Here is a 24,743-nt window from a genome sequence, read left to right on the forward strand (position 1 = left end):
AATGATGAAAAGATAATTATTTTGTACTTGTAACTCTTGTAGTAGATCTAGAGCAAAGGGCCAATCCTCTGCCCATGTGACTTGTAAGAAGTCTAACAACACCAGGTTAAAGTCCAACAGGTTTATTTGGTAGCAAAAGCCACTAGCTTTCGGAACAGGCTGTCCCTTCGTCAGGTGGGTGGGAGTTCTGATCACAAACAGGGCACAAAGACACAAACTCAATTTACATGAATAATGATTGGAATGTGAGTCTTTACAGCTAATCAAGTTTTAAAGATACAGACAATGTGAGTGGAGGGAGCATTAAGTACAGATTAAAGAGATGTGTATTGTCTCCAGACAGGACAGCTAGTGGGATTTTGCACATCCAGGCAGGTTGTGGGGGTTACAGATAATGTGACATGAACCCAATATCCCGGTTGAGGCCGTCCTCATGTGTGCGGAACCTGGCTATCAGTCTCTGCTAGATCTAGCATGGCAGGATAAGTGATTTTGTTGACTTTATTTGACATTTTGTATATAAAAGTGCAGCATACTGCTGAAGTTGGATTACTTTTCATATCAGGGAATTAAAGCTGATTGATCAAATTACCTGGGCTCTTTTGCACCTAGAAAGAGGTCCGTTAAAGTAAAATACAGACTCATGAGAGTCCCAAGCTTCACCACAAATACAAACTGACAACTCAAGATTTGCAGCAAAACTGCACAATTTGTTGGATCCTGAATAATAAGGTTACATAACACAAATTACAGGAAGGTGACGGCTGGGAAGATCAGAGAGAAATCTTAGCCACCTGCGAGAGACAAAGTAAGCAGACAAGTTGAAACCTGGAAAGGATACTTCCCACAAACAATACCTTCACCTCTCTCTAATGTAACAAAACCTCGCCTTTCTAAAGCAGTTAGACTCTGGTAGATAAGTAGAACCATTCCTTGATCTTTGTGACCTACTGTAGCCTAGCTAAGCCCCCTTGTAACCCATTGAACTGGACCTCTGAGCCAGTATAGATTAGTCTGGATGAATAAAAGGATAGATGATAAAATCTCTCAGTGGGTAGTAGGACTACAGTTCCCAGCAATCAGTGTCACGTTACACCACTTCCTTAGGCAGGGCAGGGTGGGGTGGAGTACAACTGGGCGAGTTGGAAAATTTGAGTTCACGTTTCTAGTGGTTTTTGCTTTTGAGTTGTGCAGTTACAGAACGGGGAGAAGTCTTTTGCAAAGCTCGGCTACCAGGTATTCCTTCATTGTGACTGTTTTTAATACTTTAAAAAAAAACAAACCGGGGGAGGAAAAAGCAACGGGTAGATTTGTATTCGGCTCAGTTTAACAGAATCAAGATGTAACCTTGCTTAGATTAGAATTTGGTTGTATATTTAGAGTTAAAACCAAAATAAGAGGTAACCCAGAAAGAAACTTTGAAGTGATATTAGTAAAAGTTATCTAAACAACTTTTTGTGGTTGCCTCCACTTATGTTCTCTTATTTGTTTTGACTAGACTGGAAGAATGGCATCGAAAGGGAAGGTAGGTCAAATACAAACTGAATGGAAATACAAACCGTTGTTCATATACTAATTAATATTTTGTAAATAACTTTAAATGTACTTTTAATGTAGGAAAATGCTCTGTTTAAGCGAAACCAGGCTGAATACACTCAGTCTTGTGAGACGAGAGAGAGTCAAACCAACATTTTAAGTTAATACTGTTACTGTACAGGCTAAATGGCTGCACTTTCTGAAAAAGGGTGGAAACGTTGAACTGATTCCAAATATTTGAAAAAGTCAGAGAAAATCTGAATCCAGACAGGATGCAGCCTTCTGGGATTGCTTGATGGGTTTTTTTATGCTATAGTATATTGAGGATTTACCATATCATTCCAGTGTCAGTAATCTCTGCCAATTGACCCAAATGGGCATCATGTGAGCCTTGTCAATGAGTGACAGCAGGCTATTTGATGGGCAAAGGGGATACCAAGGCTGTTCCTGCTGTAATCTAATTCTGTCTATGCATTCCAGTTCTATATGCTCCTTTCCTAAAACAATGATACCAAAATTAATTAAAACACAACTGTAATTCCAGAGATATGCTAGCTCAGAGCTGCCTGGGATTGAACCTCTTTATTATGTTTGGCTTGGATACGAGTGGAGGTGGTGACATTTGAAGATCAGAGTCTTAACATGAATTTACTTGTGTTTTTTTTGTTGAGATTACCAATTTCATTGAACGGTTACTGATGCTTGGTGCCATTTTTATTCAGCTGAAGGCGGTGTGGTTAGTGTTCGATATTACTTAGCAACGTGTCAATGCTGCTGTGACTGCAGTCTGGCCAAAGTTCATGTGCGTGGCAGCTGTGAACTAGTTTACCTCTCAGCTTTGGCGATTGGCACCAAATCTCACTGCTGTTGAAGTAATTTTGTTAAAGCAGAGATTTGTGAAAGTGAATCGTGAAGTGTTATTTTTGTTAAAGCGACAGTGCTGCTTTATTTAACTGTTGCTTTTATTGGGGTTGTGAATCGGGCGAATATTGGTCCCTAAACACTTGGACAGTATGTTTTTGTTTAATCTTTGTTTGCTTCATGTGTGTTTAAAATTAAAACCTTTAGTTAGGCTGGCTTCTTTGCAAAGGGTACTAGGTCTTTGGATACAAAACTTGCACAACAAATTTTATTACATTTGATTTCAATGGTGCACCCAAACATTGCTAACTTGGCAACTTATGTTATTTTTCATGGAATTTCTAAAATTTATATGAAACCATGTTGAATTTTGCTTTGAAGTGAGTATCACTGAGCTGTTATCCACTGCCTGTGGATTGTTATTTTACTGTGTCCAGTGCTGCTTGGAAATTGATATAAATAATTGGATTTTTAGTGTGATGCCCCCTCTTGTCCTTCCACATTAAGCCAATAGTTTGACTTTGCGTTCATATGTGATTTCAGCCGTGCAGAGATTCTGTTCAGTGAGTAGAACAAAATTGCCTTTTCCCAAGCAGGCAGTAAATCTACCACCCATTCTGTAGGGAAATTCCGTTGCTTCAATATTTATTCAGGCTTCGATTATATTGTGAAAGGGTTCACAATTTTAATTGTGCCTGTCTTGAGGCCAAAACATTGTGTGTTTTCAGGAAGGAGTTGGATATAGCTCTTGGGGTGAAGAGGATATGGGGGGAAGACAGGATCATGCTATTGAGTTGGATGATCAGCCATGATCATACTGAATGGTGGAGCAGGGTCGAAGGGCCAAATGGCCTGCTCTTATTTTTGTTATTTTTCTAGCTTTGAGTACTGCCAGCAGTTGCACTGCTTATACTGCCATCCTTGACTGAAATCACCAGGCGCTGTATAGATCTGGAAGTGAAAGAAGGAACTGGTGCTGTGTAGGGCTTACTTAGCTAGTCCCAATTGACTGCATTTGGCCCATATCCCTCTATATCCATCTTACCCACGTAACTGTCTAAATCCATTTTAAAAGACAAAATTGTACCCACCTCCACTACTACGTCTGGCAGCTTGTTCCAGACACTCACCACCCTCTGTGGAAAAAGTTGCCCCTCTGGACCCTTTTCATATCTCTCCCCTCTCACCTTAAACCTATGCCATCTAGTTTGAGACTCCCCTACCTTTGGGAAAAGATGTTGACTATTGAGCTGATCTATGCCCCTCATTATTTTATCTATACGATCACCCCCAAGTCTCCTCTGCTCCAGGGAAAAAGGTCCCAGTCTATCCAGCCTCTGCTATAACTCAAACCATCAACTCCTGGTAGCATCCTAGTAAATCTTTTCTGTACTCTTTCTAGTTTAATAATATCCTTTCTATAATAGGGTGACCAGAACTGTACACAATATTCCAAATGTGGTCTTACCAATGTCTTGTACAACTTCAACAAGATGTCCCAACTCCTGTATTCAATGTTATGACCAATGAAATGAAGCACGCTGAATTATTTCTTCACCACTCTGTTATGACTCCACTTTCAAGGAGCTATGAGCCTGTACCCTTAGATCTCTCTGTTCTGTAACACTCCCCAACACTCTACCATTAACTGAGTAAGTCCTGCCCTGATTCAATCTACCAAAATGTGAGGTGATGCATTTATCTAAATTAAACTCCATCTGCCATTCATCAGCCCACTGGTCCAATTGATCAAGATCCCCATTGCAATCCGAGATAACCTTCTTCACTGTCCACTATCCCACCAATCTTGGTGTCATCTGCAAACTTACTAACCATGCCTCCTAAATTCTCATCCAAATCATTAAAATAAATGACAAATAACAGTGGACCCAGCACTGATACCTGAGGCACACTGCTGGTCACAGGCCTACAGTTTGAAAAGCAACCCTCTACAACCACCCTCTGTCTTCTGTCATCAAGCCAATTTTGTAACCATTTGGCTACCTCACCTTGGATCCTGTGAGATTTAACCTACCATGCAGTACCTTGTCAAAGGCTTTACTAAAGTCCATATAGACAACATCAACTGCACTGCCTTCATCTACCTTCCTGAGAATGAGACAAGACAAGTCAATATTCTTATTGAAGTCAGTCAGCATGCTTGTGCATTTTTCCTACAAGTGTCGTGTTGGCTTTCTAGATTTTTCAGAATTTGAATGCTTTGAATTGCATAGCCTCTTTTTATTAAAAAAGATGCATGATTGCTTCCTTGGACTGAAGTGGCTGTTTTTTAATTTGGAAAAAAGAGAGCTTTAGAATCTTAGAATCCCTATAGTGCAGAAGGAGGCCATTTGGCCCATTGAGTCTGCACCAACTCTCAGACAGAGCATCATACCCAGGCCCTAACCCTGTAACCCCAAACATTTACCCTGCTAATCCCCCTAACCTACATATCTTGGGACACCTAAGGGGCAATTTAGCATGGCCAATGAACCTAACTTGCACGTCTTTGGACTGTGGGAGGAATCTGGAGCACCCGGAGGAAACTCATGTGGACGCGGAGGACGTGCAAACTCCACACATAGTCACCCAAGGCTGGAATTGAACCTGGAGGTAGCGGTGTAACCACCGTGCCACCTCACACCGTAAGGAGAATCAAAACCATGCAGAGATGTACCCTGGCTGTAACACTGACCCCTGTGGAGCCACACTATAAACATTCGGCCAGTACAAAAAACAACCATTCATCAGTAACTTGATTCTTGTCACTCAGTCAGTTTGTATTCAGGCTGCCACTATCCCTTATATTCCATGGATTCTAACATGCTATGTGACACTTGACCAAATGTCTTTTGGAGGGCTGTATACACCACATCAATAGAATTATCCTCATCGACCCTCTCTGTTACCTCATCAACAAACTCAAGCAACTTAATTAGACACAATTTTCCCTTAACACGTCCGTAGTAGTTTTCCTTCATTAATTCAAGTGATAATTTTGTCCTGAATTATCATTCCTAAAAACTTTCCCATAACCAAGTTTCATTGACCTTGGTTTATCCTTGCAACGTATTTTTGAGTAAGGGTGTAATATTTGTAATTCTCCAGTACCCCTCCTATAACTAAAGAAGTTTGGTAGATTATAGCTAGTGACTCTGCAATTTCCACCCTTTGCTCAGCATCCTCATTCGACCTTGGTGACTTGTCAAATTTTAAGTATAGCAGGCCAATCTAATGTTCCTCTATCATTTTATTTGGCCCATAAAGTGTCACGACGACCTCTTGTATTGCAGTTGGTAGCATCCCTGCTGCTGAGCCAGAAGCTCCGGGTTCAAGTCCTCGTACTCAAGGACTTGATGGCCACAAAAGATCCATTCATAACGTGACCAAACCTGTAAATCCTCCCAATTATGCTTATGACAGATGACAAGAGTGGGATATTCTCCTGGTCAACCATATTTAATGTCCCTCAGGCATCAGACTGACAACCTGTTCCAGGAAACACTAGCCATGGAAGCAGTCATAAACACGTGCTTTATCTGCCTCATATGCCGTTAAGCACAGGAAAGGTCTAAGTGTTTCAACTACTTCCTCTTTCACTATGACCTGGACAGTATCTTCTTCCTTCGTAAAGACAGATGCAAAATACTCATTTAGTATTTTAGCCATGTCCCCTGCCTCTATGTATAGATCCCTAATCAGCTCTTCCCTTTTTACCATTTGTCTTATTATTTATCTGCCAATAGAAGACCTTTGATTTCCTTTTTATGTTAGCTGCTAGTTTCTACTACTCCTCTCTCTTTGCTTCTCTTGTTTCTTTTTCCACTGCACCACCCGCCTGCCCCAAAATTTTTTTCTATATTCTGCCTGATTCTCAGTTGTATTATCCACCTGACATATGCATTCTCTTTCTACTTCATCTTGCTCTCTATCACTCGTCATCTAGGAAGCTCTAGATTTGTTTGTCCAAACTTTCCCCCATGTGGGAATATAGCTCGACAGTACCTAGAATCATAGAATCCCAACAGTGCAGAAGGAGGCCATTTGGCCCACTGAGCCTGCACCGATAACGAGCCTGCACCGATAACAATCCTACCCAGGCCCTATTCCCATAACTCCACGTATTCACCTTACCAGTCCCCCTGACACTAAGGGGCAATTTGGCACGGTCAGTCAACCTAACCTGCACATCTTTGGACTGTGGGAGGAAACCGGAGCACCCGGAGGAAACCCACACAGACATGATGAATGTGCAAACTCCACACGGTCAACTGAGACTGGAATCAAACTCGGGTCCCTGGCACTGTGAGGCAGCAGTGCTAACCATTGTGTCACCTTGCCGCCCTATAAACTAACTCTATAAAGGCAGTTTTAGTTATAGTTTTGCCTGCAAATCTTTGACCTCAGTTTATCAGCATCAGATCTGTTCTTGCCCCATTGACGTTGACCTTCCCCCAATTAATTATTTTTACTCCGGATTGCTCCTTGTCTTTTTCCATAGCAATCTAAACCTTATGATACTCCGATTACTCTCCCCTAAATGTTCTGCTAATGATCCATCTGATTTCCCAGAACCAGATGCAGCAATGCCTCCTTACAGAATATATCCTGTAGTGCAATGGTTCTTAGCTTTCACTACATAGATTCTGCCCTTGACCCTTTGAAGATATCCTTTCTCTCCAGCAGGATAATGCTCTCCTTGACCAATACTGCTTCCCCACCTCTTTTTCTTTTCTGAACAGCCTTTGTCTAGGAGTGTTTATCATATAGTCCTCTTCTTTTGAGCCAGGTCTTTGTTATTGCCACATCATATTTCCACATACTGGGCCTTCAGCCTGTTGATCCTATTTACCAGATTCTGTGTATTCACATTTACTGACAGTAAACCTCATTTAGACTTTACCAAATTCCTTCTTACTCTCATCCAATTTATAGTGCAAACTCTCTCTCTCAATTCTCTCTTCACCTTGATTTCCCTCATTATTTCCTTCTGGTTCCCACATCCCTGCCAAGTTACTTTAAACTCTCCCCCCAATAGCATTAGCAAATCGTCCCACAAGAATGTTGGTTCTGGCTCTGTGGCTCAACCCACCTGCCCTGTGCAGGTTTTAACTGTCCCAATGTCACAGGACTCAAAAGCCCTCTCGCTCTACACCAGTCACGTGTCCATCTGCTCTGGGCTGCAGTATCTGGAACTTGACATAAGGTCGTTTTGTAAGATATCACAGAGGCAATTGATGGTCTCCTTAATGAAGTCTATTTGCCTCGTACATAATTCCTGTGACATATCGACTGATATCTTTTCTCTAAGTGTTCCCTCAAAATGGCTAATTGATTCTTCTGAACAGCCTGTGGGAATGGTGTGTGACTCCTCATTCTTGCTGCCTGCGTCTTGCTCTTACTTTTGCATGAGAGAACCCAGAAAGACCGCAAGTTAGAAAAGACGTGTTTCCACCTCTCAGATTTAACCTGTATGAACGATAGTCTGTCATTTTGAAGTCACCTGATAAATGACAAACACAATCTTAAAGGAGTTACATTAACCTTGATAAGACAAATGGCTGTTACTTCTATTTTGTTTTTAAAAAGTCTTGTATATTTAACAGGTCTAATATGCCATGCTTAAAAGTTACAGACAATAAAACTCAAATTAAATTGTCTGAACTCACCTTAAAAAGTTCACTCCTGCTGCTGCTGCCTTGAAATCAGCTTGTTTTAAACTTCTTCCTGTGTAGATTCAGCACCTATAATGGACTGGTTGAATCAAACAGATGTACCTTTTGGTGCACCTTCTGGGCATTTGGTCCAAGATTTGACAGTGGGATCAGCAGGATCATCCCTGTAGGTTTCGGAGCAGTACATTTCTGCTTTCCGTGAGTCCTGGTATAAATCTATGCAAGTGTGCATGTCAGGAGTTCCAGTTCATTCCTGATCCCCGATAGCGATGATACTGGCCCTGATCTCGCAGTTCTAATTTCAATGAATCTCAAACTACTCTTGATCTTGTAAAATAAGTCCAAAACTGCTTCTGTATCCTAAATGTTAGATTTCTGGGGTATTATTCTGTTTGCATTAAATCAGTGACATGTACAAAGGTTCAACGTTGATACTTTTGTTGAGGCTGCTCAGAAGTACTGAGGTTGCACATGAGGACAAAATGTGTATAATGTCTGAGTTGGCATTGAATTTGATATGATGGTGGGGGAGGGGGGGTGGTGCGGGGTGTGGTGTTGAACAGTAAAATGGAACCGTGCAAAGTTAATTCGCGACAGCAAAGTTAAAATAACTTTCCCTGTGCTTAGAAAAATTTCTGTAAATTTTGGCTGCATAGAATTGAGTGAATAAATTACAGATTGATAGTGTATTTTAGTTGGCTGAAGTTCTGGCTTTGTCCAATATTGCCAAGGTATTAATTGAGCATTAATCCCTAGAGCACAGCTTAGTCAGTACTGTGGGCAATGAAGCTGCAACCCTATCATCTGGAATGTGTATTTTTTACAGTAGCATCAAAGCTTGCCATTAAGAGGTAAAGAGGAAAAAAAATGCTCTCTTTGTGGACTTTAGGATTACAAATGTTTGTAAATTTTAGCTGTCTATATTTAAAAAATAGTAATAGCTTTTCAATTGTACTTGTTGTCTAGGCTCCAAGAGGAACTATTAAGGACTTCCCAAACTTTGATGCAAATCATGATGCAGAGTTGCTTCGAAAAGCAATGAAAGGACTGGGTAAGTATTCTTGTGTTAACACCAACGTTAGAAATACTTCAACTAAATAACGTTTCTTCTATATGTTTCTTGAATCATTCTTGTGTTAAGAATTTTGCTGTATGATGTGTGTAAAGACAACATTTGAGAGTTTCTGACTATCCATCAGTCTCCATTAGCCAGTATGTAGCTGCCTTGCAATTAGGAGATTGCAGTCTACCTGATGTGATTGACAATATCCAGCAGAACCCAGGTTGCTGGATATTGGGCATCTTAGAGTTCAAGATAACTTGGCAGAGGAACTATGATCGTTTTGCTTTGTGGTCCTGTACTTCAGTCTGAGAAAGACTTCAAACTATGTTGTTCTCTTCCTGCTACTGCTCTTGGTGGTTTGATTTGATTTATTATTGTCACATGTATGGGATATAGTGAAAAGCATTGTTTCTTGCACACTATACAAACAAAACATACCGTTCATAGAGTACATAGTGGAGAAGGAAAGTAGAGAAGAGGGTGCAGAATATAGTGTTGCAGTCACAGGGTGTAGAGAAAGATCACCCTAATATAAGGTAGGTCCATTCAAAAGTCTGGTGGCAGCAGGGAAGAAGCTGTTCTTCAGTCGGTTGGTACATGACCAATGGTTTCATTGGTCAGAACATTGAATACAGGAGTTGGGATGTCTTGTTGAAGTTGTACAAGACATTGGTAAGGCCACACTTGGAATACTGTGTACAGTTCTGGTCACCCTATTATAGAAAGGATATTATTAAACTAGAAAGAGTGCAGAAGAGATTTACTAGGATGCTACCGGGACTTGATAGTTTGAGTTATAAAGAGAGGCTGGATAGACTGGGACTTTTTTCTCTGGAGCGTAGGAGGCTGAGGGGTGATTTTATAGAGGTCTATAAAATAATGAGGGGCATAGATCAGCTAGATAGTCAATATCTTTTTCTAAAGGTAGGGGAGTCTAAAACTAGAGGGCATAGGTTTAAGGCGAGAGGGGAGAGATATGAAAGTGTCCAGAGAGGCAATTTCTTCACACAGGATGATGAGAGTCTGGAACAAGCGGGTACAATTTTGTCTTTTAAAAGCATTTAGACAGTTACATGGGCCAAATGTGGGCAATTGGGACTAGCTTAGGAGTTTAAAACAAAAGGGCGGCATGGACAAGTTGGGCCAAAAGGCCTGTTTCCATGCTGTAAACCTCTATGACTCTAAGTCCCATAAAGTTAATTTAAAAAAAACCTCAACCTGCTTCGTAGATTTTTGGCATTCTGTTATTGAGGATCTGGTGCAGGTGTTTCAAATTTGTACTACTGTTTGCAAAGTATTAACTCCTCCTCCTTTCTTGAATGACTAATGAAGGGAAAATGTTTTCAAATGTAACAATTAAAACCAAGTAGCACTGTATTTTTGGGCTTTATATCCTGGGAAAGATATGTTTGCCGTAGGATACAGAGCAGATTCACCACAATGATCCCTGGACTTAATGAGTTAATTGTTGAGTTGCAAAAATATGGCATGTAGCCCCTTAAATTTAATAGATTGAGAGATGATCTAATCATTGATATTTCAAATTATAAATGAATTTGATAGGATAAACACAAATAAATGTTTCTTTTGATGAAACCAGAACAATGATCTTACAATCCGAGCTAGGAGTGAAATTGGAGAGCTGGTTATTTTGGTTTAATGACTTGGATTAATAACAAATCCTGTCACCACAAAACTGTAAAGTTTTAGTTTCTCTTTATGGATACTGTCCATGACTCTTTGAAAACTGCTCTGTGCATGTAGTATACTGCCCCAGATTCAATCTTCCCCCTCCCCCAGTCCACGAATATGTTGTTGCCTCTAAATCTGTGCTCACATTTCCCAAAATTCCATGTTCAAGTCCCTCCAGCCTTGTCCAAAGTCATAATGATACAATGTCACGGAAATGGAAGGTATACTTGCCCTCCTTGGACAGTATCTAAAAAGGAAGGCTTCATGTTTCAAGTACAGGTTGTCCATCAGAACTATAGGATATGAGCAATAAATTGACATGGTTCTGTCTGCATTAAGTTTTAGATTTTCTCTTGTCCTGTAGGTACTGATGAAAGTGCCATCCTTCACATCCTAACGACCAGGAGCAGCGCCCAGCGTATGAAAATCTGCCTTCAATACAAAACTCTGTTTGGCAGGGTAGGAAAACATTAATGTGCCTGCTTCTTTATGCTGTTCAAACCGCTTTTAATGGAGTTAGTGGAAACATAAATAATTAGACAAAAAAAAAAGAACCGTCTAGTTCTCCTTCTACAATCATGGTAGCCACAGGATATAATAATGGAGATTATGATTCAATCTCTTTATCAGTTCATTTACAATCGACAGAGACATGAGGCAAGGAAAAACCCCAGTGGAGAAATCTTTATGAAATATAGGTCCAAAGTCACCTGATCCTTCCAAGTGTGATATGTCATGTATTAAATTAATCATAATTTCTGTCACAAAGCTGTCTAATTTTCATTTGGATCAACACAGTCTGCTTCCACTGTCGTCCTCCGGAGCCTGTTCCATTGATGGGCCACTTGATCACTAGAATAATGAGACAATTTTAATCCCCCAGGATGGATGGAAGAGGGACAGGGAAATGATTAAGTTACTCACCCATTTCTTGAGAGCAGGTTTCTCATAACCCCCCCCCCCCCACTCCCCGCCTGTTCCAGTCAGATAGGAGGTATGCGCATATATGGTGGAGTGGGGCTTGGGTGACAGGCGAGTAATCTGTTCTTGAAAAGGTGAGTCAATAATTTAGAATACTAATGTGACGGTGTGCCTCAGATTTTAATGTTTATTGCTGTGGGCTGTGATTCAGGACTCGGGGGAAGCAAGGCAGAGGTTGTTGTACTCAAAGCCGGCACTTAATTGCTTTTCCAGCACTGCTACTAGACCAGGAACAGGAGTGCTATCCGCTGTTCCCCACCTCCATCTGACCCCAAGATGTGATTGGCCTCCCTCCTGGGAATTAACTGGCAAACCTACCTTCCCACTCCTCAAATCACCAATCTCCCACTGACAAACAATATGGATTATACTGAGAGAAACTCAATGTGTGGATCCACAGCAGTCGTTGTTGAACTAACACTATTTATACCTCCTCAACAGAGAGGGCAGTATAACAAAATGCTCAATTCTTGCAGTATACTACATTCTCTCCCTAATTGGGGGAGGGGGGGGCAACTTGTACATTAGAATGGTTCATGTATGGACCATTTCCAGAATACCTTTGTGACTTTCACTTTCTTTCTGACTTCCACTTTGTATTGTAGGAGGAATTTGGACTATAGGGAATTTGTATGCTGTCCCTTTGTCAGCTTTCCTCTTTCAAACAAATGATCTACACCAGCGGTCTCCAAACTTCCAGCCGGATGTGGCCTGCGGGCCGTAGTTTGGAGACCCCTGATCTACACACATCTTGTGTCATCTCCAAATTTGGAGATATTACATTTAGTTCCCTCATCTAAATCATTAATCTTGTGAATAGCTGGGGTCCCAGCATTGATCCCTGCAGTACCCCACTTGTCACTGCCTGCCATTCACAAAAAGACCCATTTATTTCTACTCTTTATTTCCTGTCTGCCAACCAGTTTTCTATCCATCTCCATAAACTACCCCCAATCTCATGCGCTTTAATTTTACATGCTGATCTCTTCAGTAGGACTTTGTCAAAAACCTTCTTAAAGTCCAAATAAACCACATCCACTGATTTCCCCCTCATCAGCCCTACTAGTTACATTGTTAAAGAATTCCACTAGATTTATCAAGGATGATTTCCTTTTCGTAAGTCCATGTTGACTCTGTCCGATTCTACCACTGTTTTCTAAAAGCTCTGCTATTAAATCTTGATAATGGACTCTAGAATTTTCCCCACTACTGACGTCAGGCTGACTTGTCTATAATTACCTGTTTTCTCTCTAACTCTCTTTTTGAATAGTGGGATTACATTAACTACCCTCCAAACTGTAGGAACTGTTCCAAAGTCTATAGAATCTTGGAAGATGAGCACCAATGCATCCACTATTTCTTGGGCTACTTCCTTAAGTACTCTGGGATGTTGAATATCAGGCCCTGGGGGTTTATCAGCTTTCTATCCCATTAATTTCCCCAACACCATTTCCATAGTAATACTGATTTCTTTCAGTTCCTCTCTCTCTCTCACTAAACTCCATGTTGCCCAACATTTCTGGTGTGTTATTTGTGTCCTCCTTTGTGAAGACAGGACCAAAGTATATATTTGGTTGGTCAGCCATTTCTTTGTTCCCCATTATAAATCCCCCTGTTTCTTACTGTAAGGAACCTACATTTGTCTTTACCAATCTTTTTCTCCTTGCATACCTAAAGAAACTTTTATAGTCAGTTTTTATGTTCTCTGTAAGTTTATTCTCCATACTGTACTTTGCTCTTAATCAATCCCTTGATTTTCCTTTGCTGAATTCGACTTCTTCCAATCCTCGGCTCTGTTGTTTGTCTTGACCGATTTGTCTGCCTCTTCCTTGGTTCTAATACTATCTCTAATTTCCCTTGTAAGCCATGGTTTGGCTACCTTTCTCATTTTACTTTTGTGCCAGACAGGAATAAACAATTGTTGCAGTTCACCCACGCACTCCTCGAATGTTTGCCATTCTTATCCACCATCATCCTTTATGTAACGTTCCCCAATCAATCATAGCCGACTGTGGTTGCCATCATCGTAATTTCCTTTAATAAGATTCAGGATCCTAGTCTCAGAGTCAACTACATCACTCTTTGTCTCGATGATGAATTCTATTATATAACGGTCACTCATCCACAAGGCATCTCTCGCAACTAGATTGCCAATTATTCTTTTCTCATTACACAAAATCCAGTCCAAGGTGGCCTGTTCTCTAGTTGGTTACTCAACGTATTGGTCCAGAAAACCATCCCATACACACTCCAGGAATTCCTCCTCTACGATATCGTGACTAATTTGATTTGCCAATCTATTTGCAGATTAAAGTCACCCATAATTACAGACATCCCTTTATTGCATGTGTCTCTAATTTCCCCCTAGGGGCCATTCCCCTCAACAGTATTCAAAGCGGTATATCTATTTTGCAGTGGAATAGCCAGAGGAGATTCCTACACTATCTGCCTAGTCCTCTTGCCCTGTCTGGTGGTCACCCGTTCCCTCCCTGTCTGTGGAGTCTAAGCTCTGTTTGAAACTGGTCCTTGATTTCACTGCCCGTCACTTTTCTTCTGTCCACTTATTGTCTTTTGTTCTTGTTCTTGATTTTCCCTCTTCTGATTCTTTGCATAGATTCCCATCCCCCTGCCATTGTAGTTTAAACCCTCCTTTACCACTCGAGCAAACGTTCTATCTAGGACATCATTACTTCCCTGCCCAGATGTAATCCGTCCAGTTTGTATCATGACCACTGACTGTTCATTCTCTCCTTTCAGAATCTTCTCTGAGACACCCTTGACCCGAGCACCAGGGAGGTAACATACCATCCCGGAGTCTCGTTTGTGCCACAGAAATGCTTTTCTATTCCCCTTGCAACTGAATCCCCTATAACTATTGCATTCCCACACTTTTTACTTTTCCCCAGAACTAATCATGGTGCAACAAATTTGGCTCTTGCTGTTTTTCCCTCAGAGGCCATTCCCCTCCGCAGTATCCAAAGCAGTATATCTGTTTTACCGTGGAATAGCCAAAGGAGATTTCTACACTGCCTGCCTAGTCCTTTTGTCCTGCCTGGTGGTTAGCCATGCCCTCCCTGCCTGTGGAGTCTGAGCCTGCGGTGAGAACACCTCTCTATACGTGCTATCCACACCACTCTCCGCTGCATGGATGCTCCACGGTGTCCCTGGCCATCGCTCCAGCTGCAAAACCCAGGCTTCCAGCAGCTGCAACTGAAGACATTTCCTGCACACATGCTGACCCCGGGCACTGGAAATGATCCTGGTTTCCCACCATTGAGCAGGAGGAGCACATCATGGCTTTGAGCTCTTCTGACTTTTTAATATTAAACCTTTTGGAAGATGCTTAATATCAATAACTCTAGGGTGCTTTATCCCCTGGTCCTTATTACTACAGAATATAGCCCTTACAAATGGTAAACCACAAAAAGACCTTACAAACTATAAGCAATATGAGTAGTAAATATTTACCTCCCCTTATCCACAACTCGCCAGTCAGCACTCTCCCTTGTAGCCTCTACTCCAGCAGCTGGGCAAAACCACTCTCTGAAGATTATAAAGTCAGCAGACCAAAAAAGCACCTCTTTCCCCTCAGCACCGAATACCCACTGTGCTCAAAATTCCCAAAACACACACACACACTCTGGCTGTGTCTCACTCAGGATGTGCTCTCTCCCACTGCTTGTGCGCAGAGCTAACTTTCATCTCACTTAGCATCTGATCCGTGATGCTGTAGAATTGTACAGGCACAGTTGACACCCTAAATAATATGTTACACTGATACAACCCTTTGGTGAGTGGTTCCTTATCTCTTGTCAGTTCATTCTAATGGAACTGTGCATTTGACAGATCCATCTTGATTCCATTGGCTAAATTAGAAAACAAGTCTTCACTGCTAGGGAGTGGGGAGATATCATCCTTGATCACCTTATTTACTGTTTGTTTATTTCCACATACGTGAACAGATCTGTCTGTTCTTTAAAATGACCAGTTTCAGCACATTCTCTGCTCTTCCCCACCTTAATCATTCCTGTTCTTTCTAATCTATCCAGCTCTTTACTTGCTGTTTCTAACTGTGCTGAGCCTTGCAAAAGGTCAGCTTTACAATGTCCTTTACCTTGACTTTGGCTGGGTGATGGCTAATTTTATCATTGGTCCTCCTTCAAAGACCACTTTGTGATGTGTTGGCACTCTCTCAATGTCAGACACATCCTTACTGACCCTGACTGTAAATAACTTGGCCCAGTTCCAACTTCTTTCCACCTGGGAGAGTTTGTTCTTTCTGCTTCAGCGGGCACTGGAATGCTATCTTCAGCCCTATTACTTTCATCATCCATCTGCTCTGTGGCCAAGTACAACTCTCGATCTTGTTCGATAACATGAACTTCTGTTTCCAAACCTATTGTGTGTGCGTTCACAGTTTCCCAGCGTCCTGAACTAGCTTTAGATCTACCACAATCTCAACCTGGTGCTTGCCTGCGACCTGGAGCTTTACCACAACCTGGAGCATTACTGTTTCCTCTACTTCTTAGTACTGCGATTAAGACAGCCTTCCCACTTGAATATATCACCTTGACAGGGAATCACAGAATTATTAAGACGCAGAAGGAAGCCATTTGGCTCAATGTGTCGTCACCGGCTCTCCAAATGAGCATTGTGCCTTAGTGCCATTCTCCTTTTTTTCCTGACTCCTGCAACATTGGTTAGACACCATGTTAAAAGCATCTGGCTCCTTCATTATTTACTTTATTCTTGCTCCTATTATATTCACTTTCAACCAAATGTGTAACCTCCCACTATAATTGTATCAATCCTCTTTGTTAAAAACTCCTCCATTGTCCCCTAATATTTTTCAATTATGTACCACGCTGATTCATTGTGAACTGGAATAAGACGTGCACAAATGGAACAATCTTGCACAATTTGAGCAAAATGACTCAAATTTCCTCAAATTGGGTATGTTTAAAGGGTTGATGGCTACCATGGCAATGGTAGCTCTTATTTTCTGACTCTGAGACTCTGAATGGGGCTGCTGTGGCCTGGATCTCGCTAAAAGCCAGTGGATCCTCCCTTGCCTGCTCAGGAAAAGAATTCCCTTCAATCTGCACCCGTCTATTCCTGTCATTTCCATAACCCGGGCCTCCTCTTGGGCTTCTTTCCACGACAGTTTACTGCCTTTCCTGAAAATCTTAGCCTTGACTTTCTTGTTCCTTACAGGCCTCCTTTGAATGTGTCTCTAAGACTGATTTTCTAAATTCGTATCATATCCACAGTGATCAGAGTTTCTTTCACGCTGACTCACTGTGTACCTGAATACAATGTGAATAAATGGAGCAATCTTTCAAATGACTCAAACTTCCTCAAAATTAACTTCAGAAGTTTCAAGAAGTGTGTCCCAATATTCTTCGGCTCTTCATTCCTCAAACAAAATCTAAAAAAGAATTTCACCCCAATCTCTTGTGTGTCACACTGAGATGCAGCCATTGTTGATCTAACTTTGTTTACACCACCCTGACCGAGAGGGCAGTACAATGAAATGTTTTTACTCTGAGGAGAGTTTCAGAGAAATTTGGGTGCCACTTTGCCTGATTTTTTGACCATCATTTTCAATGGGTAGAAAATCTTGCACAGCATGAGTGAATTTCTCCTGGTGAGGGAGGTTAAAAATGTAAAAATAAGATGTGTTGCCTCTGCCTTAGTAACCACTTGTGGCAACATCTATAATGTAGTAACTTACTGTGTGACATAAAAACCTTGAATTGCCTCTAGATTTCATTGTTCCTTTTTTACTGATTTGCCAATTCCAGAAACTTGAGCACTTAACAGGGACTGACACTTTAGTGCAGTTGTGAGGGTGTGCTGGACCGTCTAAGCTGCTGCCTTCTGATAAGTGGCTAAACTAAGGCCCTGCCTGTCCTTCAAATTAACATATGCATTGGCTTAGAAACCATAGATACCCTACAGTGCAGAAGGATGCTATTCGGCCCATCGAGTCTGCACCGACAACAATCCCACCCAGGCCCTATCCCCGTAACCCCACATATTTACCCTGCTAATTCCTCTAACCTATGCATCCCGGGACACTAAGGGACAATTTAGCATGGCCAATGCACCTGACCTGCACATCTTTGGACTGTGGGAGGATTTTTTTTTTTTATAGAAACCCTACAGTGCAGAAGGAGGCCATTCGGCCCATCGAGTCTGCACCGACCACAATCCCACCCAGGCCCTACCCCCACATATTTACCCGCTAATCCCTGTAACCTACGCATCAGGACTCTAAGGGGCAATTTTTAACCTGGCCAATCAACCCAACCCGCACATCTTTGGACTGTGGGAGGAAACCGGAGCACCTGGAGGAAACCCACGCAGACACGAGGAGAATGTGCAAACTCCACACAGACAGTGACCCGAGCCGGGAATCGAACCCGGGACCCTGGAGCTGTGAAGCAGCAGTGCTAACTACTGTGCTACCGTGCCGCCCCAACACAGGAAACCCACACAGACACAGGGAGAACGTGCAAACTACACACAGACAGTGACCCAAGCCAGGAATTGCACCCAGATCTCTGCAGCTGAGACAGCAGTGCTAACCACTGTGCCACCATGCTGGCTTCATTGGAGGAAGTGAGAGTTCCCCTGGTGCCATAGCCAATGTTTATCCTTCAACTAGATTCTCAAGTCATTATCTTTATTGCTATTAACTGGTTGCAATTTCCTTGCGTTACACTTGTGACTACACCGCTTTAAAAAATTGTCTGAAAAGCACTTTGTTATCCCAAGGTCAAAAAAAGAAGTGTCAGCAAGTTCTTCTCTTTTTAACTAATGGTACAATCTTTTCACTGTTGAATTTCACACTTCAATTTATAATTTAACAAATAGCCATCATTTTCTTAAACCTCTATTCAAAACCTTTCAGTTCCGGTAATCTTCTAGTAAATCCTTCATTATATCTTTACTAATGGTTAATTGGAACAGTATGCAATAATGTGACCTAATTCAAACTCATCTTTGCTTCCATTCTATTCCATGCCCTGACCTTTAAAAGCCTGTTGTCTTTTTCTGCCCTTGGTTCCACTTTTAAATTCCTATAAGATTTTCTCAAGTAATGACATCTTTAATCAGTTGGACTATTCAGGCTGCTGTCTTATATTCCAAGCAAGATTTTAAAAAGCAGGAATTGCCATTATTCTTTCAAAAGCAGAGGTAATTGGGAGTTTTAGCCACAGGGTTTCTGGTGTTTCTTTATTCTGTGTTTTAAAGAGTGATCAGAGAAGAAGGATCGGGTTTGAACAAAGGTTTTATGGTCGTTAAATATCCTGCTTTGATATTACGATCCATTTTAGTCCCGAGCTGCTTACTCACTCTTGCATCAGATATTTTTATTAATGTCCATTCTCAAATAAAATTCAAATTCCTACTCTGACTCTCACTAAGTGCAAACATGTGTCAACTGTATTCACTGTTGAATCTTGGCAGAGACTTGTTGAAAGAATGCACTGTCTAACAGTAATCTTATTTATATACAACAGGATCTTGTTGAGGATCTGAAGTCTGAACTGAGTGGCAAGTTTGAGAAGCTGATTGTTGGGCTGATGAAGACTCCTCTACAATATGATGTCTCTGAATTGCACAACGCACTTAAGGTAAATTGTTCGGTGGATTCTTCTGCTTTTTACTGTGATGCCTTGAAGATCTTGTTTTACATGGAAGATCAGTTAGATGCCAAAAATACACAACTTCATCAATCCAGTTTTTTAACATTGTTTAAGGCTCCAATAGACCTTATTGCTATAAGATCCCAGTTATTAATTTTGGAACACTGCTGCTGGTCAGGTTAATCAAGTCTTGAATTCACTCCCACGTTTGTGCTTTTTGGAGCACTCCTTGTGGACCAGGAGAAGCAGGAGTGTTTTGGCCATCACTTTGCAGATGATGGCATCTTTCTCTCCTCCTTCCCATACTCAGTGATTCCCCCACCCTGTTCCTCTCACCCTGCAACCTTCAATTTGCAGCCTGCCCCATGGTCTCAAATGCTGGGGATGGTCCCGAAAGATCCAGGGCTGCAGCAGCAAGAAAAGAAAAAAATTAAAATGGTCTTCTGCCATTAGGTTCAGCAATACTTCCACATCCCTGGTCTTGATGGAGTTCTGCACGCTGGCACACCCCTCCTTCCTGTGAACATTTGGGCACTTGAAGATAGAGTTACCAACTCTAGATGGAGACTTGACCACATGATGGGCAGGATTTTATGATTCCCCGGCCAGCAGCTCTGAAGATTGCATGTAAAATCCAGTGGGTGGCATTCCTGCTGCCTACCCATCCACTCCAAATCTGTCTCAGATTTTGTGGGGGCAGGGTAGAAGAGGAGACATTGGGATGCCCCTGCCATTGGGCTCATTGAGGTGCTTATGTTGCCAATTACTGGTGAATTAAGGACCTCATCCCTCCCCTGTCAGTGTTTCGCCTGCAGTAACGTGATTCCATGCGGAAAGCCCGGCAGCTTTAGCTGTGAGGGGCGATGTCTAAAGAGGAGGTGGAAAAAGTACCTTTGCAGGTCCCCTGGGCCTGAGGACATCCGTCTCCCTTTATTCTTCCTCCAGCTTCTTGAACCCAGTCTCACCCCACCTCTTACTCACTGAAACCCCGACACCGGACGTATCTGGGCTTCTCAGCTTTAGGGACTGCCTATCTTCCCAGCAATGACCACTGTTCCCAGCTGCTGCTGCTGGGATTTCTGAGTTGTCAGCTCCCGATGTTGTTAATTTACTGCCCTGAGTGTTTTATATACAATCCCTTTTGACTTTTTAATTGGGACAGAGGCTGTGGCACCATGTAAAATCCAGCCAGATGTTCCAAGCATTTAATATCTGCAAATGTTTACAATGCAAACCTTATAAAAGTTGAGTCCCCTGCAGTTGAGTAGGTGGTAAGAGTTTTAACAACACCAGGTTAAAGTCCAACAGGTTTATTTGGCATTTGCTACCAAATAAACCTGTTGGACTTTAACCTGGTGTTGTTAAAACTCTTACTGTGTTTACCCCAGTCCAATGCCAGCATCTCCACATCGTTGAATAGGTGGAACAATGTAACGCCCAATTATTTTACTTATAACTAGTAATATCCTGGAATCCATTGACATTTACCCTGAACCTACACACCCAGAACCCGCTGCATTGCGCCAAGGGCTGTCAGGCTGGACAATCACCTTTTTAATAGGCTGAATTTTCTACACGTCAAAGCAAAATACTGCGGATACTGGAAATCTAAAAACAAAATGTTGGTTAAACTCAGCAGGTCTGGCAGCATCTGTGGAGAGAAATGAGTTAATGTTTTGAGTGCATATGACTCTTCAGAACTGAAGAGGGGTAGAAAGGTAATGGATTATATAGTTGGAGATGTATGTGGCGATGGTGGGACAGGGATAGGTCAGAATTGAGGAGCAATTGACAAAAATGTCATGGAGACAAGACAAAGGAAGTGTTAACGACCATAGAAGGTGCTAATAGTGGCATAAATGTAATATTACGGAATGTGTTATTGGAGATCAAAAGTCAGTTTGGAGTGAAGGCAGAACTGAAGAACATGTGACGGATGGTCCTGCGGGGAGGGAGGGGATGTTTGCATTGGGATAAACCCAGGAAACAAATAAAAAAAGAGTCAAGATGGAGGGGAGAGTTCTCAGTTCTCTTGAAACCTTGAATGGGGGACCACAAGCAGAGCTGATCTATACTTGAGCTTCACATGTTAAAACCAAGTGGCACAGACTGACCTGATCCAAGCTGAGAGGTGGCACAAAGGGCAGTGAGCTTGGTGTGTGGGGCACTTCTCACAGGATAGTCCATTCCACATAAACATTTCTACAATATTCCCTGGCTCTGATTTAATAAAGGAGAATATTCACAGGGTAATTGAAATTCAAGTGTGGGAGAGGCCATTCAACCCACTTGCCTGTGTTGGTGCTGGCACACTCTGCTGTAACCACAGATTTTTCTACATTCCCCTTTTTCAAATAATTAACACCATCCCTTTTTAAATTGTATCTTGTGTCTATTTCTGGAACCATGTGATGAAGCATCTCATTGTTTCATAGACCTCAGTTCAAAAATCATTCCTCCTTTTTGGTGGTTCCAGTGTGAATTCTCAGTCTTTATCCCTTGTTCCCCATTTTGCCATCAGCAAAGATAATCTTCCTCTTCTCCTTATGCCCCTGACTCCACTTGCTCGCCTCTTTCTTTTGCTAATTATATCTTCTGCTAAACCCGTTATTTAGCAATTCAGTAGAGTTGCTGTCTCTCCACCTGTGAAACATATTAGAACCATAGAACATTACAGCACAGAAACAGACCTTTTGGCCCTTCTTGGCTGTGCCGAACCATTTTTGTGCCTAGTTCCACTGACCTGCACCTGGACCATATCCCCCCACACCCCTCTCATCCATGTAACTGTCCAAGTTTTTCTTAAATGTTAAGAGTGAGCCCGCATTCACCACCTCATCTGGCAGCTCATTCCAAACTCCCACCACTCTCTGTGTGAAGAAGCCCCCCCTAATATTCCCTTTAAACTTTTCCCCCTTCACCCTGAACCCATGTCCTCTAGTTATTTTCTTCCCTAGCCTCAGTGGAAAAAGCCTGCTTGCATTCACTCTATCTATACCCATCATAATTGTATACACCTCTATCAAATCTCCCCTCATTCTTCTACGCTCCAGGGAATAAAGTTCTAACCTATTCAACCTTTCTCTGTAACTCAGTTTCTCAAGTCCTGGCAACATCCTTGTAAACCTTCTCTGCACTCTTTCAACCTTATTAATATCCTTCCTGTAAATAGGTGACCAAAACTGCACACAATACTCTAAATTCGGCCTCACCAATGTCTTATACAACCTCACCATAACATTCCAACTTCTATACTCAATACTTTGATTTATAAAGGCCAATGTACCAAAAGCACTCTTTACGACCCTATCTACCTGTGACGCCACTTTTAGGGAATTAGGTATCTGTATTCCCAAATCCCTCTGTTCTACTGCACTCTTCAGTGTCCTATCATTTACCTTGTATGCTCTACCTTGGTTTGTCCTTCCAAAGTGCAATACCTCACACTTGTCTGCATTGAACTCCATCTGCCATTTTTTAGCCCATTTTTCTAGCTGGTCCAAATCCCTCTGCAAGCTTTGAAAACCTTCCTCACTGTCCACTACACCTCCAATCTTTGTATCATCAGCAAACTTGCTGATCCAATTTACCACATTATCATTCAGATCATTGATATAGATGACAAACAACAATGGACCCAGCACTGATCTCTGTGGCACACCACTAGTCACAGGCCTCCACTCAGAGAAGCAATCCTCCACTACCACTCTCTGGCTTCTTCCATTGATGTGGAGATGCCGGCGTTGGACTGGGGTAAACACAAAGGTTAGGTGGATTAAAATGCCCATTAGTGTCCAGAGCCCAACATCACTGTCCCTCTTATACCTCCCACCTCCCCGCTATCCAGACCGATTGCGGCCCCCTGCCCCCTCCCCCCCCCCCCCCCCCCCCCCACCGATCACCTGCAGAGTGGCAGCGGACCCACACTGCCCCTGCCCCACCCACCAGAGAACGATCTGACCCACCACCCTCCTCCTCCCCCCACCAGAGGCTCTCATCTTCGGGTAAGCATTCTGCAAGGCGGCCTTCACGACAGCGCAGAGTCGCTGAGCAGAAACTGATAGCCAAGTTCCGCACACATGAGGACGGCCTAAACCGGGATGTTGGGTTTACGTCACACTATCAGTAACCCCCACAGCTTGCCTCCTGGACTTGCTGGCTGTCCTGTCTGGAGACAATACACATTTCTTTAACCTGTGCTTAATGCTCCCTCCACTCACATTGTCTGTATCTTTAAGACCTGGTTGGCTGTAGAGATTCGCATTCTAATCAGTGTTCTGTAACTTGATTTTGTGTCTCTGTGCCCTGTGTGAGAGCAGATTTCCACTCCATCTGACGAAGGAGCAGCGCTCCGAAAGCTAATGGCATTTGCTACCAAATAAACCTGTTGGACTTTAACCTGGTGTTGTTAAAACTCTTGCTGTGTTCTTCCATTGAGCCAATGTCTAATCCAATTTACTACCTCTCCATGTATACCTAGCGACTGAATCTCCCTGACTAACCTCCCATGCGGGAGGTTAGTCAGGAAGATGGCTTAATTTGAAAACTGAAAATGAGTAAGCAATTGGTTAACCGCCAGCATTCCACAACGAACATTTCATCCAACTGTAGATAATTGAGGTTAAAATAGGCTACCAAATCCCTGAGTTGTCGTTTTGTGATTATACCAGATGTCAAGAGACTTCTAAAGTCTGTTCAATTTCAGCGCTTCATTTCATAATTAAAGTTTTTGTTGAAATGCCAGTTTTATATTCCAGGCTGACTTTTTTCCCCTTTTTTCCCCCCCCAAATCTGTTCCCTGTCCCTGAAATATCCTTGTTGGGATATAGTCTAAAAGGTGCCCTGAACTGACTCATCCAGATGGGCATTCCTTGAATGTGCGCTGAGACAGTGGGAACTAAATTGGATAGCCCCCAATAGCAGATATGGGAATGGTGATGCAGGATTAACCTGATGGCGATGCATGATTAACCTGTAGCTTAAACACAGGCAGCATGCCACTTCTGCTCTGCACATTAGCATGAGTACTGCAAGCAGCCAGCACTAACCCAGTTGTTCACCGGCTGTGTATCGGGAGCCTAAAACCTTCATCACATTATATAAAGCAGCTCTGCATTGTGGCGGGGGACCGTGCTGAGTACACTTATGGACCCAATCATGATATCCCAGTTTCCATTATAGCGCTGTAGTTTTCACCAAATCTCTGACGTGCTGTACTGGAAGAAGAATCTGCGCTAAGCCAGCTTAATTTGCACAATGCAGGCTCAGACTGCAGCCATC

The 24,743-nt window shown here is 42.3% G+C and overlaps 1 protein-coding gene across 2 annotated transcripts in view; it reads left to right on the forward strand.

Annotated features, from left to right (window-relative positions):
- The first annotated feature begins 1,097 nt into the window (after window positions 1-1,097).
- LOC144492905 (annexin A5-like) overlaps window positions 1,098-24,743 on the forward strand; it is a 74,100-nt gene continuing 50,454 nt past the window's right edge. For both annotated transcript variants that reach the window (XR_013497653.1, XM_078211513.1), the window contains exons 1-5: window positions 1,098-1,236; window positions 1,499-1,525; window positions 9,039-9,123; window positions 11,192-11,286; window positions 19,338-19,451. Coding sequence is in view for 1 of the 2 variants with exons in the window: in XM_078211513.1 (XP_078067639.1) it covers window positions 1,508-1,525; window positions 9,039-9,123; window positions 11,192-11,286; window positions 19,338-19,451 (312 nt within the window). In the remaining variant the exon portion in view is untranslated. The remainder of the gene's footprint in view (window positions 1,237-1,498; window positions 1,526-9,038; window positions 9,124-11,191; window positions 11,287-19,337; window positions 19,452-24,743) is intronic.

Source organism: Mustelus asterias, chromosome 1 (genome assembly GCF_964213995.1).
Source record: "Mustelus asterias chromosome 1, sMusAst1.hap1.1, whole genome shotgun sequence".
Taxonomy (NCBI): domain Eukaryota; kingdom Metazoa; phylum Chordata; class Chondrichthyes; order Carcharhiniformes; family Triakidae; genus Mustelus; species Mustelus asterias.